At 37.1% G+C, this 16,732-nt stretch overlaps 1 protein-coding gene across 3 annotated transcripts in view; it reads right to left on the reverse strand.

Annotated features, from left to right (window-relative positions):
- The window catches only part of UGP2 (UDP-glucose pyrophosphorylase 2), a 62,544-nt gene that overhangs the window by 42,514 nt on the left and 3,298 nt on the right, over positions 1–16,732 (reverse strand). For 2 of the 3 annotated variants that reach the window (XM_077766432.1, XM_077766431.1), the window contains exons 2-3: positions 3,642–3,769; positions 2,728–2,835 (exon numbers count right to left, since the gene is read on the reverse strand). In XM_077766432.1, coding sequence (XP_077622558.1) covers positions 2,728–2,835; positions 3,642–3,755 — 222 coding nt within the window. In that variant the 5' untranslated portion in view covers positions 3,756–3,769. Of the gene's footprint in view, positions 1–2,727; positions 2,836–3,271; positions 3,451–3,641; positions 3,770–16,732 lie in introns of those variants that run through there. The other variant, XM_077766433.1, reaches the window with a different exon arrangement.

Genomic DNA, 16,732 nt, shown 5'->3' on the forward strand with positions numbered 1-16,732 from the left:
CCCTCCCCCTACTCATTCCCTCTTTGCCTCCTTCTCTCTCAAAATAAATAAACTTTTTTAAAAAACAAAAACCTATGTGTAGTAAAAAAAAAAAAAAAGTTATGCTTTGAGAGGAAAACTGACCTCTGCATAATCTCTATGACAAGAGACAGAAAATCTATAGGAAAGGGGGGAGGGAGGAAGGGAGCTGGAAGAATGTAGAGAAGCAAGGTGAACAACACTGTCCCATGATCTATATTCTTATAACTATTTGCAAAAGTTGTTAACATTCAGAGTGTAACATTTGTGGCCTCAAGAAGTTCAGGACATAAAAGAACAAACTTACCTTTTCCCTCTGTCCTCTGAAACCTTCAACATTAAGGGCATATGGGATTATAACTATATTTTTTAAAAGATGCTCAAAATCTATGCTTCAAAATTTTTAATGAAGACTTACACTTCTATAAACAGAGAAAAGACTTCACTAAATGAAACTACATCCAGAATTCTATTTTTTTATTCTTTTTCTGTATCAACTCTGCATTCCTATCAGTAACTAAAGCTTACTACGGGCACACACCCTCTTGAAAGTATTTGTCAGAACCTTGTTAGGGATGGTAGTACTGAACTGAAAAAATCCTTCGGTGGTTCTGATTCCTCCCTCCCTGCCTTCTCCACCCTGCAATCCTTATGCCAAGATTTGTTATAACACAGTATTTTTTCAAAATACACAAAGGCAGATGTCTCACTGACAAAGCAGTATCCTGAACCTGAAAATATACTAAAAGTAACACATCTATGTGCCTTCCTACACAGTAGGCTCTATCATCCAAAGATTAAGTTTGTGTAGGAAAAACAAGAGTCCATGTATGCAAGAATTAACTACACCTTTATGCCCAGATCCATCATTAATTAGAAGAATGAAGTTACTTCAATAAGGAATAAACTTCTAGGCAAAATCAGAGTTACTTAAATGTCTAAATTTTTTATTAAATTGAGAATAGGCTTATTCTCAACCTTTTTTAAAAATCTGAATTTAAAAACAAATCTGACTGAACTAACAAATAGTTCCTTTTTTAAAACTATAGAACTATCCAGAAGAATTCTCTTATTACTCTTTTTCAGGAGATAATATTATTAATTCTACACTTATAATCAGAAAAACAGATCATTAATTCATTCACCAAGGCCATAGTAGACTTCCACACACACGCGTATACACACACACACACACACACACACACACACACACACAGAGTAATTGGCAAGCATTACAGACAAGAGGAATTTTAACTTCAACATCAAAAATGAGAAATTCCTCAAGGTGAATGGTTAAGTGAGATTTTTATTTTCTTTAAGTTGTTGTTGTTTCTTTGTTTTTTTACAATGAGCATGTAATCAATAATTTTAATAAATTTAAGAACTGAAAAGCATTTTCCACACACTGGAAAGAAAAGTACTCCTAACCAGGAACTACATTTAAGATTTTCTCAGGAAAAAATCCAAGGGACTCCATTAGTTTAAGTCACCATAGATGGTATATAAATGATGTGTGCAATTACATTCCCATTAAACTTTACATACACAGTGGAACAGTCTTCAGGCAGAACTTTGCCAAACCTCTGCTCTAAACAGCCTTGTTTTAAAAACAGATAATTGAAGACTGTAGACATTTAAGAGCTAAACTATCTACATAAAATTGCTCCACTCTCTCGTCTCTTTCACCTGAAATGAAAAGTGCTACAAAAAAAAAAAAAAAAGAAAGAAAGAAAAGTGCTACAAACAGCCAGCTCAAAACTGCCGACAGGAAAGAGAAGAAAGATCAATACGTTAACAAAACCTATTCCCTAGACAATCAACTGCATTTAGATCATTCATTGAACAAACATTTGCTTAGGACACATGGTTCCCCAGCCTCAAGGTCTCGTAGGAAGACAATACATGCATACAAACAACTACTACTCATGCCAGCTAAGTGCCACATGATGGCAGAAATAACCACTAGTATCTGAAAAAATGCTTCATGGTTTAACATGTTTCCACATATGCTTCTTAATGAAGCTTCATATCCCTGTAAAGTACATAAATCACTTGGTTTTATTCTCATTTTACATCAACCTCCTAAGCAGTAAAACTAGACTTGTACCTCTGATACTACTGCACTACAATTCTTCAGAGTAGCTTTATGCTAGGGGTCGATGACAGAGGTGGAGGCATTTAGATTGAGCCTCAAAGAATGAGCAGGATTTTGATAGGTGAAAAGACCAAAGTATTCCAAAGAAATGATATATACAGAAGTCTAGAAGCAGAGAAATACAACATGTGAAAAACAGGCAAGGGAAATATGGCTACAAAGATGGGTTGAAAGCATGAGGCGAGCTTTAAGTAGGTGACTTAGCATCTGTACAAGACACTATAGGCTATCAGAAATCAAATGGTTTGGGGGAAAGAAGGAAGAAAAGAACATAAATGAAGCTCTTACTGTGTGTTTGGTACTTTGCAAAAGAACTGCCTCATATTCAGGGATTTTTTAATTAGAAGGTATTGTTATAGCGAGATTAGACTTTCCTAAGTCCTCTGCAGGACTGAAAAGTAGAAAGCAGTAGGTTGTAGTTTCGGCAAGAGGAAATGCAAAGTGATGGTTCTTACAGGTCCTCCACAGTATCTCACCCCCAAATTTAAGCCCAGGTCTTGAATCACCTTAAATTTTCCTACATTTTCCTAAATTTTCCTACATCTAAAACTTACCGAATCTTCTGGAGGTCTCTGGATTTTTCCCCAATCCACAGAAGGTCCTTTTTCTTGCAAAAATCTATGAAATAGCTTCCGAAATCCATCAAGGTCTTTTTTAGTGTGCTATGAAAATAGAAGTTCTTGTTACAATTAGCAGAATGTTTAATTTTAATATAGATATTATACATTTAAAATACCTTTCAATTAAATTCTTACACTATTAGAATATGGAGTACAGCAGAGAGTTTTTTATGTCCCCAACTTAAAGGTAAAGAGGAACAAAAGTTAATAGGAACCACACTTAAAGTAATACAAGCAAATAATACCCAAATCTCCCAGCAGTTGTCATGTAAACTCAACACCATTTGGTTCATGGGAATTTCAATTGGTTCTCTACATTTATTTGCCAATATCTTTTTCTACTTCTTTTAAGTGAAGATTAACCTTCACTTAAAGAAAAAGTAACAAAACACAGCTAAACTCAAAACATTAAGTACAAACTGAAATTTGAAAATTAAAAGGAGGATCTATTGATTTATAAGCAGAAAAGTAAAAATACCTGTCTATGCTGACAAAGTAGCATGGTTCTATTAGAACTGGCTCTCTGGAAAAAGGCATGCAGCAGGATATACGGTTGATAATTCTAACTGAATACTGGTATCCATTTTTCTACCCAATGATATTAGAACACAGAACAAATAATTTTTTGTTCTGATTCTTTTAGACTTTAGAAACTTCCTAGAATTAAAGAAGAAAGGACAATGGTTTAACAATGGGCAAATGTTGAAAATCCTAATTGTTAAGCAATCGTAATTTTTTTAATGCTATTATATTTTGTGCTTATTACAGGCTAAATGATCAACAGAGGCAATAGCAACTCAGCATGGAGATGGATGGAAGAAGTGAGAGAATCACTGCAGAGTCCTTACCTCAAACTCATGTGATGGTGCTGTGGTAAGTATTTTTTCTAGTTCCTTCTTCACAGATAATTCTAGCTCTTGTCGAATGACTTCTTGGAACTGAGAAGCACCATCCTGAGACATGGCTTTGCTAAGATCTTAAAAATATAGAATCACCAACAGAAAAAAAATCAGACAGCCATTCAAATAGCTGGTAAGCTATAACTGATTTATTTCTAGTTTCTCAGCAAATGAAAGGGTTCAACCCTTTAGTCCTATTATCCCTCGAAGCATTTCAGTAGTGTCCACTAATTAGGACTATACAATCATATATGGCCTCAAATTTGTTACACCCATATGTATTACTAGTATATCTGAAACAGCAATAAACACTTTCAGAAAGATGGGGCAGGTGGGAATAAATGGATTAATCTTCATTTGGGCATTTAGTTCCATCTCTACTAATGCTTCCCTCTTAGCCATCAAAGCTAGAGAAAAATGAGAACAACTGGAATAATGTTAATAAAGGTAGATTTTATGGAACATGCCCTTATGAAACTGTTGCCGGATAAGAGAACTGAAGGGGCTTAGCAATTTCGCAGAAGCAAAAAAATCCCTTCCCTTCCAGGCCAGATGAAAAAAAATTAAGGAATTCTTTCCATTTTAGAATGAAGCCCCTCCAGTTTCTCATTCCTTATTAAAGAAAAACCCCTTGAGAGATACTGGCAATTCCCAGGTGCTTCTATGTGTCTGGCATCAACCTTTTCACCTAAAAGGAGAACACAGGGCTGCCTCCCCACTTCTTGTCCCCAATTTCAGCCAAGACTTTTTAGTGTTTATCTCTGTCATACAAAACTATCAGGGCTTTTGGCATAGATGGGCATCTCTGTGACAGACGGATCTCACTAAAGGTGACTTCCTAAAGGTAACAGAAGTGCCTGATAGATGTAAACAAATAAAAATAGAAAAATATAGAAGAAAACATCCCAAGCCTAAACACCTTGGGAGAAATATGCCAACACATGTTGTTTTACATGCTTAGTTATCTAGATAGTAATTATTTTGTCGATTACTTACGAAATAAGGGACAATCAGACTACTGTACACATCACCTTTTTTCTTCAATACATACCCAACTCAAATTTATTTTTATAAATGTAGTTTTTTTTTATTTTTTTTAATGTTTTATTTATTTCTGAGAGAGAGAGAGTGTGGTCAGAGGAGGGTCAGGGAGAGAGAGGGAGATAGTAGAATCTGAAGCAAGCTCCAGGCTCTAGGCTCAAAGCAGGGCTCAAACCCATGAACTGTGAGGTCATGACCTGAGCCAAAGTCGGACGCTTAACCTACTGAGCCACCCAGGCGCCTCGATATAAATGTAGTTTTGAAGCTTATGTTCAAACATTTTGTTTGATAACTAGTTCTACAAATGCTGATTAATTGAGCAGAATCATTTCAGTAAAATGCACACATCATAAATTCTTTTATTTGTTATCTAGGCAGAAGAAAACATTTATACAGGCAGAAGTAAAGCCAGAATAACCAATAAGATACTTATGAGAGCAGAAATTAGTAAACTATGGAACTCCTAAAGCAATTCATTTAATGCAGACAGCTTCTCCTTCCAAATACTACAAATGTTAACAAATGAGATATTTAATATCGTTCTTCAAAAGTCTTTTAAAATACATTTCCTGTAATATTAAAATCCGGGGGTGGGGAGGGGGAAGGGAACAAGGAAATTTGGCAAGAACACATAATCTAATCCTAAAATAGCTGTTTTCTTTTTCAAATTTTTTTTAACGTTTTATTTATTTCTGAGAGAGTAGGAGAGAGAGAGGCAGCATGAGCAGGGGAGGGTCAGAGAGAGAGAGGGAGATACAGAATCAGAAGCAGGCTCCAGGCTCTGAGCCGGCTATCAGCACAAAGTCCAACGCCGGGCTTGAACCCACGAAGTGTGAGATCATGACCTGAGCCGAAGTCAGAGGCTTAACCGAATGAGCCACCAGGAGCCCTAAAATAGCTGTTTTCTAACTGTGCTCTTAAGGGTGTTTTTTTTGTTGTTGTTTTGAGAGAGAGGGAGAATGAGCAGGGAGGGGCAGAGAGAGAGGAAGACAGAATTCCAAGCAGGCTCCCTGCTGTCAGCATTAGAGCCCTGATGCCCAGGAGATCCTGACCTGAGTCAAAAACAAGAAGTCAGACGCTTAACGAACTGAGCTACCCAGGGGCCCCTAACTGTGCTCTTTTTCTAGGCATAAACCACAACACAACTAAGTTTGTGGACTCCACAAAAATTAAGGACTCCAGTAAAATTCTAAAGTGACCTAAATTCTGGTTCATAAGTGACTTCTTTGTGAGGTAAGAAACACACACACAACCTTACTGTATGTTTCCACTAGTAGGTAGAGACTTGATAATCATCTGTTAACAACTCCTGACAATGGATGAGCACTTGCATACCTATGATAGGTATCTAAAAAAACTCCTGCAGAACATTTTAAACTAGAGTTAATATGACATCGACTATACACAATCACCCCTTGGCTGACTTAATTGCAATTTAAAACTTGTCACAGGTTAAGTATCCCCCCCACCCTGCTGCCCCAGCAGTTAAGTGAGTTATCCAAGGTTACAGAAGCAGCTAATGCTGGAGCTCAGAAGCTGTATACCTGGGATATCACTCCCACAGTCTTTAAGCCAACTCCCATATTAATCTTTAAGAAATAATTTGGAAGAAAATTCTACTAAAAACAAGCATAAAAACCTCTAAATTAAGGACACATGAATTCTCTGATTCTGTGTCATTGATGGATTAAAATAGATCAAGAAATGTATAATGATTTTTAAAATAAGGTTCTTTTTTTTGTTGGACTCAAAGACATCTAACAGACTTGCTGCTTTGTTACTGAAATTAGATCCTGAAAACCAGCATTCAGTCACATTCTTAAAAATTAGTGATACAAATATTTAACCTATATTCTAGGCAAATGCCAAAATCAGAGAACTATAAATGTAACTGCAAAGTTTAAAAATAATTTTATTAATAGCTGTCTGAAATTTGTCTACATGAGAAAAGGAAAACAAAACGCCAAGCAAACAAAAAACCCCACCAAACTCTGTAGACTCCCTCTACAGAACAACAGCCTATCAATCTACAGGATTAAAGGCCAAAACACACAGAACCCATGTCACTGTCCTCCCTACCAAGCCAAGGCAAGCCCAGCCAGGTTGGCTGAAAGACATTTAATATTACATGTGATCTCTGCCAGGTGCAGCAGGTCCAAACTTAAGATATGAATTTAAAAAAACCCAGATTCAAACTCTAATTGTAACAAATGTCTGTAACATTTATTCCTCCCATTTCTTTGATATAGCATCAAACACAAAGAACAAGTTGTACTCCCTCAAGCCACTCTGTAGATATGAACACCTTATGCAACAAAAGAACATTATAAGGAGCCTATCATCTCTTCCACCCTATTCCACTGCTGTTTCCTATCCCTTCCTCTGGGCAGTGCTACTATTGAAGTTTTGTTTTTTAGTGACTAAAGAATAAAGAAGGACTTTTAAGGATTGAAGAATATGCAAGAATAAGGACGTATGCTTATTCAAGAAGAGTATCTATCTTAAACACATGAGACACAGGTCATGAGACACAGACCTAGAAGCCATTTCTCTTTGTGGTGACCTCCTTATCTATCCTGAATTTTTCAAGAAAAGTCTGCAATTTGGGGTAGGGAAAAAAAGTGCATACCTTAAAAGCTTTCTTGGACTTAACATTCTTGGGTTAGACTTCTAGCAATGGCAGTTGTGTTTCTAATTGAAGATCAATTAAAGAATCCCATGAATAACGCAAGATTTCTAACCTCCCAAAACGTTTTATCCCTCCTTCCTAGCAATAGAGAACTGATCATTCTCAACATTAGACAGAGTGGATTAGGAATCTAACATTACCTTGGTCATAACTCAAAACATTTTTAGAGAGGAATTTAGTTTACCCTCAACGTTTTACAGATGAGGAAACTGAGGCTGAAATCGTTAAATGAGTAATCCAAGGTTACAGAACCAGCTAATGCTGGAGCTCAGAAGCAAAGCCAATTTATTCTGAGCCCCATCCCACCACAATGAGGTAGAAATATCCTGCTCATTTTTTCCTCCTAGTCTGACTCTCTTTAATCTTGGCACAAAATCCATAAATACTCTCCTCCAAAAGCATTTCTATAAGAATGTCTTCTTATACCTAATGGAACAGACAGGAAACTCATCTCCACACAGGCTTACTAGAATGGTCCTCGTTGATTTAATAATTTAGTCCATTTGGGATAGAACAAGAAGTAACTATTTTTTTATAATAAGCTTTCCTGCCACCTCAATTTCCTAATTCTTCCTTGTTCACAAGAAATAAAATTTCAACATCATGGACTTTCCCCTATCTAACTGGAGCCAAGAAAAAAAAAAAAAAAAGGAAGAGGAAAGTAATAGAATCAAGAGGTAGGAGACATTCAATCTACCAATTGTTGTCATTTAATGCAGGTATTTCATTTCATCCATTTCATCAACTAAGAGGTATAGGTAATACCCTACCCTAACATCCTGATACTGGCATGAACAAAACAACTTCACAGTCTAAAGAAGACAGCTAGCTTCACAATGCACAGGCCATGGAAAGGCTACAGAAAGAATACCAAAAGCAACCAACAGGTTAGGAGCTCTCCCAGGCCACCTCCCACCCACCCACCACTCAGCTCTATCAGTCCCAACCTTCCTTGCAAACCCACATTGAGAGAAACCCAACAGTCAGAATCTGACTCCCTTAAATCTTTAACCAGGAAATGACTTGTGATCCAAGTATTTAGTAGTTCCCCCTCATCTACAGAGGATGTGTTCCAACACTCCTACTGGATAACCTGAAACTAGGCCTCAGTTTCCCTAACTGGCTCTTTTTTCTCCTACTCCCAGGGTTTCCTTAAGATTCTGTCCCCAGACCACTTTTTCCTTCAATTATACCCTTACCAATATCCTTACTGATAACTCCCAAAAATGTGCCTTGTATCCTGATCTTTTTTCCTGAGCTCCAGACTCACCTTCCCTACAGCTTTCTAGACCTTTTCCACCTGGATACTAGGGATGGGTACTTCACACCGAACATGTACAAACTGTCTAAACTAAATCCACCTCCCTGCCCTCCATGATATGAACATCGGCCCACTCAGTCCTAGATGACCTAAAAACCTCAGTCACAGCAGACTCTTCCCTCCTTTCTTCTTACATTATGTCTAATCCAATACTATATAATATACTTCCAATACTATATAATATACCTCAACTGCCACAATTATCATTCATTGCTTTCCATTACCAATGCTGCTACCTTAATTTCTCCTCTCATTTCCACTCTCCTGGTCATGATGACAACAGTTTTCAAAGCATTCTGCCCATTTGTCATTCTAATCTGGTGGTACCAGGTAGAATGAATTGGTCTCCCTAAGCTGCAACCCCAATCATATCACTTCTCTTCTTCATTGATGAATTTGCGTTTGATGGGAAATAAATACAAATTCCTTAACCAGACATGTTTTAATAGCCAAGTTGAAGTAAATATTTGAGTAGACAAAGCTAATGAAAGTGCTAGAACAGAATGTCTAAAGTTTGTAATTTCTTAATTTGTCGTATCTCAGTAGAGCTTCTAAAATTTTAATGTATACACAAATTACCTGAAGGGCAAGCTGCTAGTATCCTGACTCTGGGAGTAGGTCTGATGTGGGGAGACTATGCATTTCTAATAAGTGAATGCTATCTGTATTGCTTTGAGTAGCTCTGATATATATCATACTCCACTTTTCTTATTAATACATTTGTAGCAGCCATACACATCATTCTTCTCCCCACACCCATGCTATTCTGTCACCTGTTGTCTGTCTCAAGGCCAGGGGCTTCAGAGACAGCACTGGGCCCAGACTGGTCTAAAGCCTTCCCAGAGATTTGTTTAAGCAGGAAACATAATATGATTCTGACCAGTGAGCCACAGAGTGTAGTTTGCCAGAAGACTTAAGAGAAACTGAAAAAAGAGACACATGTAAAGAAATAGAACCTTTTCCTCCCCTGTGTCCACTGCTTACCTCCAGTTTCTTCTACCATTTAGTGACCTTAAGGGAAGCTGACCCAAGAATGAGAAAGATAGGCTTAAGAAAGCAGAGGAGAGGGGCACCTGGGTGGCTGAATCTGTTAACCGTTCCACTCTCTGTTTCAGATCAGGTCATGATCTCACAGTTTCATGGGTTTGAGCCCTGTATCAGGATCTGCGCTGGTGGCGCAAAGCCTGCTTGGGATTCTCTCTCTGCCCCTCCCCGACTTACACGGTCTCTGTCTCTCTCAAATAAAATAAAAAAATAAAATGAAATAAAATAAAATAATAAAATTAAATTAAAAACTTAAAATATTAAGAAAAGAAGAAGAAGAAGAAGAAGAAAGCAGAGAAAGAAAGGTTGATGCAATCTCTATACTCAATTAGCCAACTATGGAACATGCTACTTCAAGATTCGTGTCATAGAAGTCCCTCATTTTTTACGACAAATGTTGGTATTTTTCTGCTCCATGAAATTAAAACCATCCTAATTATTATAAGATTGTTCCAAAACATGCATCTCAAGTGTCATTCAACATATTTAGAGAAAGGTAGGCAGAAATGAGGAAGAAAAAATTGGAAATTAGTGGCCCAGCATGAATTCCCAAATCCTAAGAATCATCTTAACCTCCAAAAAACTTCCCTGATACTTGAGCCCCCCAAAGGCTCAAACTCTTCAATTTGAGTAGCTTCTGCTATTTTGGGGGTGGCATTCTGTGTTCTTAGTAGTAGCTTCTGAATATTCAAAAGGCCTTCCTTTCTACAACAACTTTAATGTGGAGGTTTTAATCACTCCTGCCTCTGTATTATATCAAACACTCCCTAAATTTTAATTCTTTGCTTAGATGCCTGTCTGCAACACTTTAAGGGCACTAGCTATATTATGTTATTAAAAACATTATTTTCTCAACACCTGACTCAGCACCTGACACAGTGCAGGCACCTGATAACGTGTAAATAGAGATCAAGACTTATATTCTCGGGGCGCCTGGGTGGCTTAGTCGGTTAAGCGTCCGACTTTCGCTCAGGTCATGATCTCGCGGTTCGTGGGTTCGAGCCCCGCGTCGGGCTCTGTGCTGACTGCCAGCTCAGAGCCTGGAGCCTGTTTCAGAGTCTGTGACTCCCTCTCTCTCTGACCCTCCCCTGCTCACGCTGTCTCTCTCTCTCTCTCTCTCTCCTAGAAATAAATAAAACATTAAAAAAAACTTATATTCTTGTATTTAGTGAACTTGAGCAGCCAATAATATATATCATTTGTCAAAGTTCAGTTTAAATGTAATCTCCTCCTAGAAATTTTTCTAAACTAAGCATGGTTGCCCACTACATGCTCAAACGGTAGATTCTTCTACCTTTCCTTTATAACATAATGCTTGTTAAAATTTACTCAATGTCTATCTTACCCAATAGGTTATAATCTGAGTAAAAATATATCATGTCTATGTTGTTCAGGCTGTATTCCATGCCATCAGTTCAGAGCCCAAGGCAGGGCTCGAATCATGAGGTCATGACCCAGGACGAAATCAAGAGTCTGACACTTAACCAACTGAGCCACCCAGGCTCCCCTTCACTATCTTTAGATATTAAATAAATTTGGGCATTTTATATATTTAGATTTACCTTAATTTAGGAAAAATATAATCCATGTCATTCAGTCATAAGAAAAATCAATTAGTTGATTTTATACGACTTTTTAGTATTAAAGTCAATGTTGATTATTTCTGATTGCAAACTAAAGCACTGTTTACATTTACACAGATTTTTTTAAATGACTCAGTTCTATATAAATATTATGCTTAATAAATGCTTTTTGATAAAAATAAAAGGTACCAGTCTTCTGAGAACTGTTCTAGCACTGAATATGCAGACATACTTGCTAATCAAGATTTTTGCTAATCATGTACTTCTTACTTAAAAAATTGTAACTATTAGAATTTACACATAAGCCAGATTTCTCATTAATAATTGAGATTAACTTTGTTCCCATACAAGAATAGCACTTTAAATCTTGGGAAAACAAAAGAAAATATCACTTCTGGAAAACAGAACTTTCAGAAAAGATGTGTCAACTACTTAAGTAATATTGCCTTACATTAAGTTGAACAGGTACAAGAAAGCATGTCAAAGGGCCTAGAACACACTAATTTGTTGAGAGGAGGGAAAAGAGATTCAACATAAAATCCTCATCATCAAGCACAAAAAATGATTTGGCAGGCCAGTCCTGTAATTTGATATATGTGCATTTAGTTAAAACTTCTAAGCTTGTTAAAGCTTTAAGGTCAGTGAGTCCTAGTCCCTTATCTTTGAGATGAAACGAGGCCTCTGAGATGCTGAGTTGCCTAAGGACACAGTAAGCAGAGCCAAGCTGGAATTCAAACCCTGGAGCCTTGCTTCTCCTTCCTGGAAGAAGGTCTCCCCTTTCTTGGTTACAATACATTTCCCTAGTTTGTCACCTCCAGGCATATGCCTGAATTAAAACGTGCAAAAATCCAACTAGGTCTATAAAATGAGGTTTTTAGGTGAGGTTAAAATTCTTTAACAGAATAAGCATCCTTTTATGCTCTTCACCTTTTCCCTCTATACTGTTTGTTTTCTGCAATGAAAAAATATCGAAGTTTCTATGCACTCTCTAAATATTTTATTATGAGATACTAAGCATTTTATCATTGGCATAAGTAAATCTAAAACAGTGCATACAACTATGTTGTTTCATTTTCCTGCACTCTTTGGAAGTTTTAAAATTCTAGGCAGGGTTTAAACATAAATGAAACATCATATCAGCCTTTGCCAGGACAGCAACCAGAGGAAAGCAAACTCTAAACACCTTGTCTGCAGGCTCCAAGGAGCAATGGAGTTCTTGTTAAAGGAAATATTCCCGAGAATAGTATTTTTTTCTTTGGTGACTAATCTTATTCAAAAGCGGAGTAAGCATATGACTATTTTATGTACAAGAATAGATTGAATATTTTTTACAATATACAAGTGAACTCATGGAGAAACAGGGAACTCTCTTGATTTACATAGGAAAAATTAAGTATCTAGAAATATTTTGGAAAACAAAACATTTTTTTGTTTATGTAAGTTAACTAAGACAAAATAGCCAATTTCTCCATGGTTCTCAAAAACCTTAATTGTCAAAATGGTTTGGGGGCACAATCGATTTCTTTTGGCAATGACTGAGAGAAATAAACAATGGGACTGATGATGGCAGAGGCAGAAACTCAGCCCTAAACAATTACTCTGCAACAAACTAAAAGAGATGCCTGCATCACCAACAGAGAACTGGGAAACAGCTTTCAAATGGAGAATTATCCCCTTTGTCACACTTAAAGCCCAATCAAACACATAGCTTAATTTTCTTTTGATAACTGATCAAGCCAACTTTCAAAGAGTTTAGCAAGTTATTAATAGAAAGATGCATGCCTGGTAGAAGAATTTGAGATCTAAGACATATGGTTTCAATTAATTGTCACTGTGCCTGGAACAATTCATCAAATCATCCAAGATGAAGATGTCCAAAATTCAAACACCATTATACCAAGTTCAAAATATGATAGTTTACATTTTTTTTAATGTTTTATTCATTTCTAGGAGAGAGGGAGAGACAGCGTGAGCAGGGGAGGGTCAGAGAGAGAGGGAGTCAGACTCTGAAATAGGCTCCAGGCTCTGAGGTGGCAGTCAGCACAGAGCCCGACGCAGGGCTCGAGCCCACGAACCGCGAGATCATGACCTAAGCGAAAATCGGTCGCTTAACCGACTAAGCCACCCAGGCGCCCCAAAATATGATAGTTTAGAATATACAGGCGGTGTCAAAAGGATACCAGTCTTTAGAAAAAGTCAAGCTTCTAAAGAGATTCATAGCAATCAAAACGGCGGTAAGTGAATCATAATACTTCCTCATTCACTAAATCCCAAACCCTCAGAGGTTCTTTCCCCCAAATTTTATTCTAATAATGTTGAGATTTTCTCCACTGGCATAAATTCTGGATATCAAGAAAAATCAGATTATGGAAAGTTAGTACAATCAACTCTTATTTATTTTTTATACATAATCCACAGTTTGACTTTGAAATATTTGTTTATATTAACTTTTCAAAAATGGATATATCTGACTTTCTGAGAACTAATAATATCTGCACTTATGCATAAAAGTACCAAATACAACTTGGTGGAAAATAAAAAAACTACAGTAGATTATTCTTTTACCTGGAGCATTTTCATTATTGGGCCAACTAGTGTTATTAAATATCCCATTATTTTATTTTTTTTAAATATTTTTATTTATTTCTAGGAGAGAGAGAGAGAGACAGCATGAGCAGGGAACGGTCAGAGACAGAGGGAGACACAGACTCTGAAATAGGCTCCAGGCTCTGAGCTGGCTGTCAGCACAGAGCCCGATGCGGGGCTCGAACCCACGAACCGCGAGATCATGACCTAAGCGAAAGTCGGACACTTAACCGACTAAGCCACCCAGGCGCCCCAGTATCCCATTATTTTAAAGTTACTACAATTCAAAAAATTACTATTTTCTATTTTAAAAAATTCACATACGGAGAAGGGTCTCTGTGAAGTGGTATTACAAGAAAACACCTACTGTCCAAAATTTAACATTTTAGAGCAATTTCCTTTTAAAGTTATTTTTCAACTTATCTTCAGAATATTAAAATGGCACTTCTGAGAAGTTTACCAGTTAATATTTCTTATTTCTCTAACATTCCCTATCAATTTCTTTTTTCGGTACGCTTTCACAAATTAAAACCATCCATCTTACTGGAAGAAAGACACAGTTATCAAGAACAAAAGCAATTTAACCATAGAGATTACAAAGTTCATGGTAGAAAAACAAAGTTTTCATCAGCTCAACTCTTTATTCTGAGTTTCTTTTAATTTTCCATTTATAACTGTGATTTTGAATTTAACTAAGTCCCCCTCTCTGTAGCAACATAATGAATCCTAAGACTTATCTTTAAAAAAATGAGGAGTGGGCCTCAGTCATTGCTTTGTCCCCTCTACTACTGCCTTAGTAGATTCCATGTCACAATTCCCTTGGTCTAAAAACATCCTAGTCATCTAAATAATCAGCAATAAGCTAAATTTAGTTTCAGGATTTGAGAAGAAACAGGCCAAGGCCCAACCTCCACAACCAGATCCCAGAATGCATCTCATCCGTATATTCATCTGAGACCCCTCCAGTTAAAATTAGCTCAGCTAATCCTCCCTGGCTAGCGGCCATCTACCAAGCGGGAATCATAAAAATAAAGTCATAAAGAGAGAGTTCCAACAAATGGGAAAGTCGATAGGCCTCAAATGTTTAAGTGACGCAGAGATACTCAAATGGCTTCCCCCGAAATATAAGAAAGTACCTCAAATTAAGAATATTAAAGGACATTTTTATATAATTTAGATAGATAATGGCCTATTAAAAACATTTCAAAAAAAAAAGTCCTCTAATATTACAGTATAAGCACATAACATGGCTTTAGCAGGCTAGATAACTGTAGTTCCTGCACCATTTATAAACTTCAAATCACATAGAGAGATTATCTGATAGCTCTCACAACTTCTAAAAAAGCAAATTCCCAAATGACACCCACTAACAAACCTGGCAAAAAGTCACAGCTGCTGAAGACCCCTAGCACCTCCAACTGTTACACGGATTCCCTTCTAAACTCCACTAGTACTCACATTTAGAGTAACTGGGGGCCCTGCAACAATCCCTGGAGTGGAGAAAACTAGCAAGAGGCAAGTAATTTCACAAGCAGGCAGAAGATGACCTGAGAGCAGAACAGCTAGGGAATTAGGTCTTCTCTTTAGGAAAGAAGAGTCTTCCTATAAGAAAGATACTTAAGTGCCTGAGGAACACTGACTTGAGAGATGGACAAAGAAAGGTGAAGCTTTTTTCGGCCAAGGAATGTATACTGAAAATGCTCTTGCCTATAAACACTAAGCATTTTCATTAACTGAACATTTCTACCTAATGACATATTGGTCAAAGTGCTTGAGATCGGAGATGCCCAGCCTTCCTACAAAGCACACTGCCTACACTTGGGAGAAGAAATTCAAGCCAAGTGTAGCAACCCCAAATCCTGCGAGGCATTCAAAAACACATGTAAACAGCACAAAGGTATAATACCTCGATGTTCTGAATTTCAAGTGCCTGCTATAAGGAATACACATGCAAATGCTCAAAATATTTTTACTGACTCCACTGAAACAAAAACTGTCACCAATTATCTATTAGTATCACAATTTAAGCTTCCTCTCTTCCCCTCTTGCACTTTTTTTTTTTTTTTTAAAATATGTCAACTCCCAAGTCCTGGGGACCTAAACACCAAACTTAGAATAGGAAAATAAAGAACAGTCATACCTGCTTTGTTTCTATTTATTTCTGTTGATGTCATATGGTTATGTTTATGGTGGCAACGCTATCTGAATGGCCACCACCATTTCAAGAAAGAAAAGGAAAACTCACTGGCCATCTATTATTTTATGTCTAGGACACTCAATTCATCTCATTTCAGCTTCTCAATAACCCTGTGGCAAAGTACTGATACCCAATGTTTATATAAGTAGAAACTGAGATTCAGAAAAGTTATGCACTTAAGATCACCTGTCAGAATTCAAACCCAAATGTAAATCTTTCTTTCATAACATTTATGTAATCTAAGTGATGTTATTTAAAAAAAAAAAAACCTATAACTGAAAATTAAAAAAAATGTAGGCTATCCTACTAAAAAGTAAATGGAAAATGCTAAGTTTCTCATTTGTCATCCATGACAAATTCTTCTAGAGCATCCTTCACTTCAAGGCACTATTTCCCGCAGGGATATAATATCTTTGCCCACAGGGAACTGACAGTCTAGTCAGAGAAACAAGCCATTTATATAGGTTTTTAATAAAAGAGGCAACAGGGGCGCCTGGGTGGCTTAGTCGGTTAAGCGTCCGACTTTCGCTTAGGTCATGATCTCACGGCTCGTGGGTTCGAGCCCCACGTCGGGCTCTG

The sequence above is a fragment of the Crocuta crocuta genome, unplaced genomic scaffold (genome assembly GCF_008692635.1).
Source record: "Crocuta crocuta isolate KB4526 unplaced genomic scaffold, BGI_CrCroc_1.0 scaffold113, whole genome shotgun sequence".
Lineage (NCBI taxonomy): Eukaryota > Metazoa > Chordata > Mammalia > Carnivora > Hyaenidae > Crocuta > Crocuta crocuta.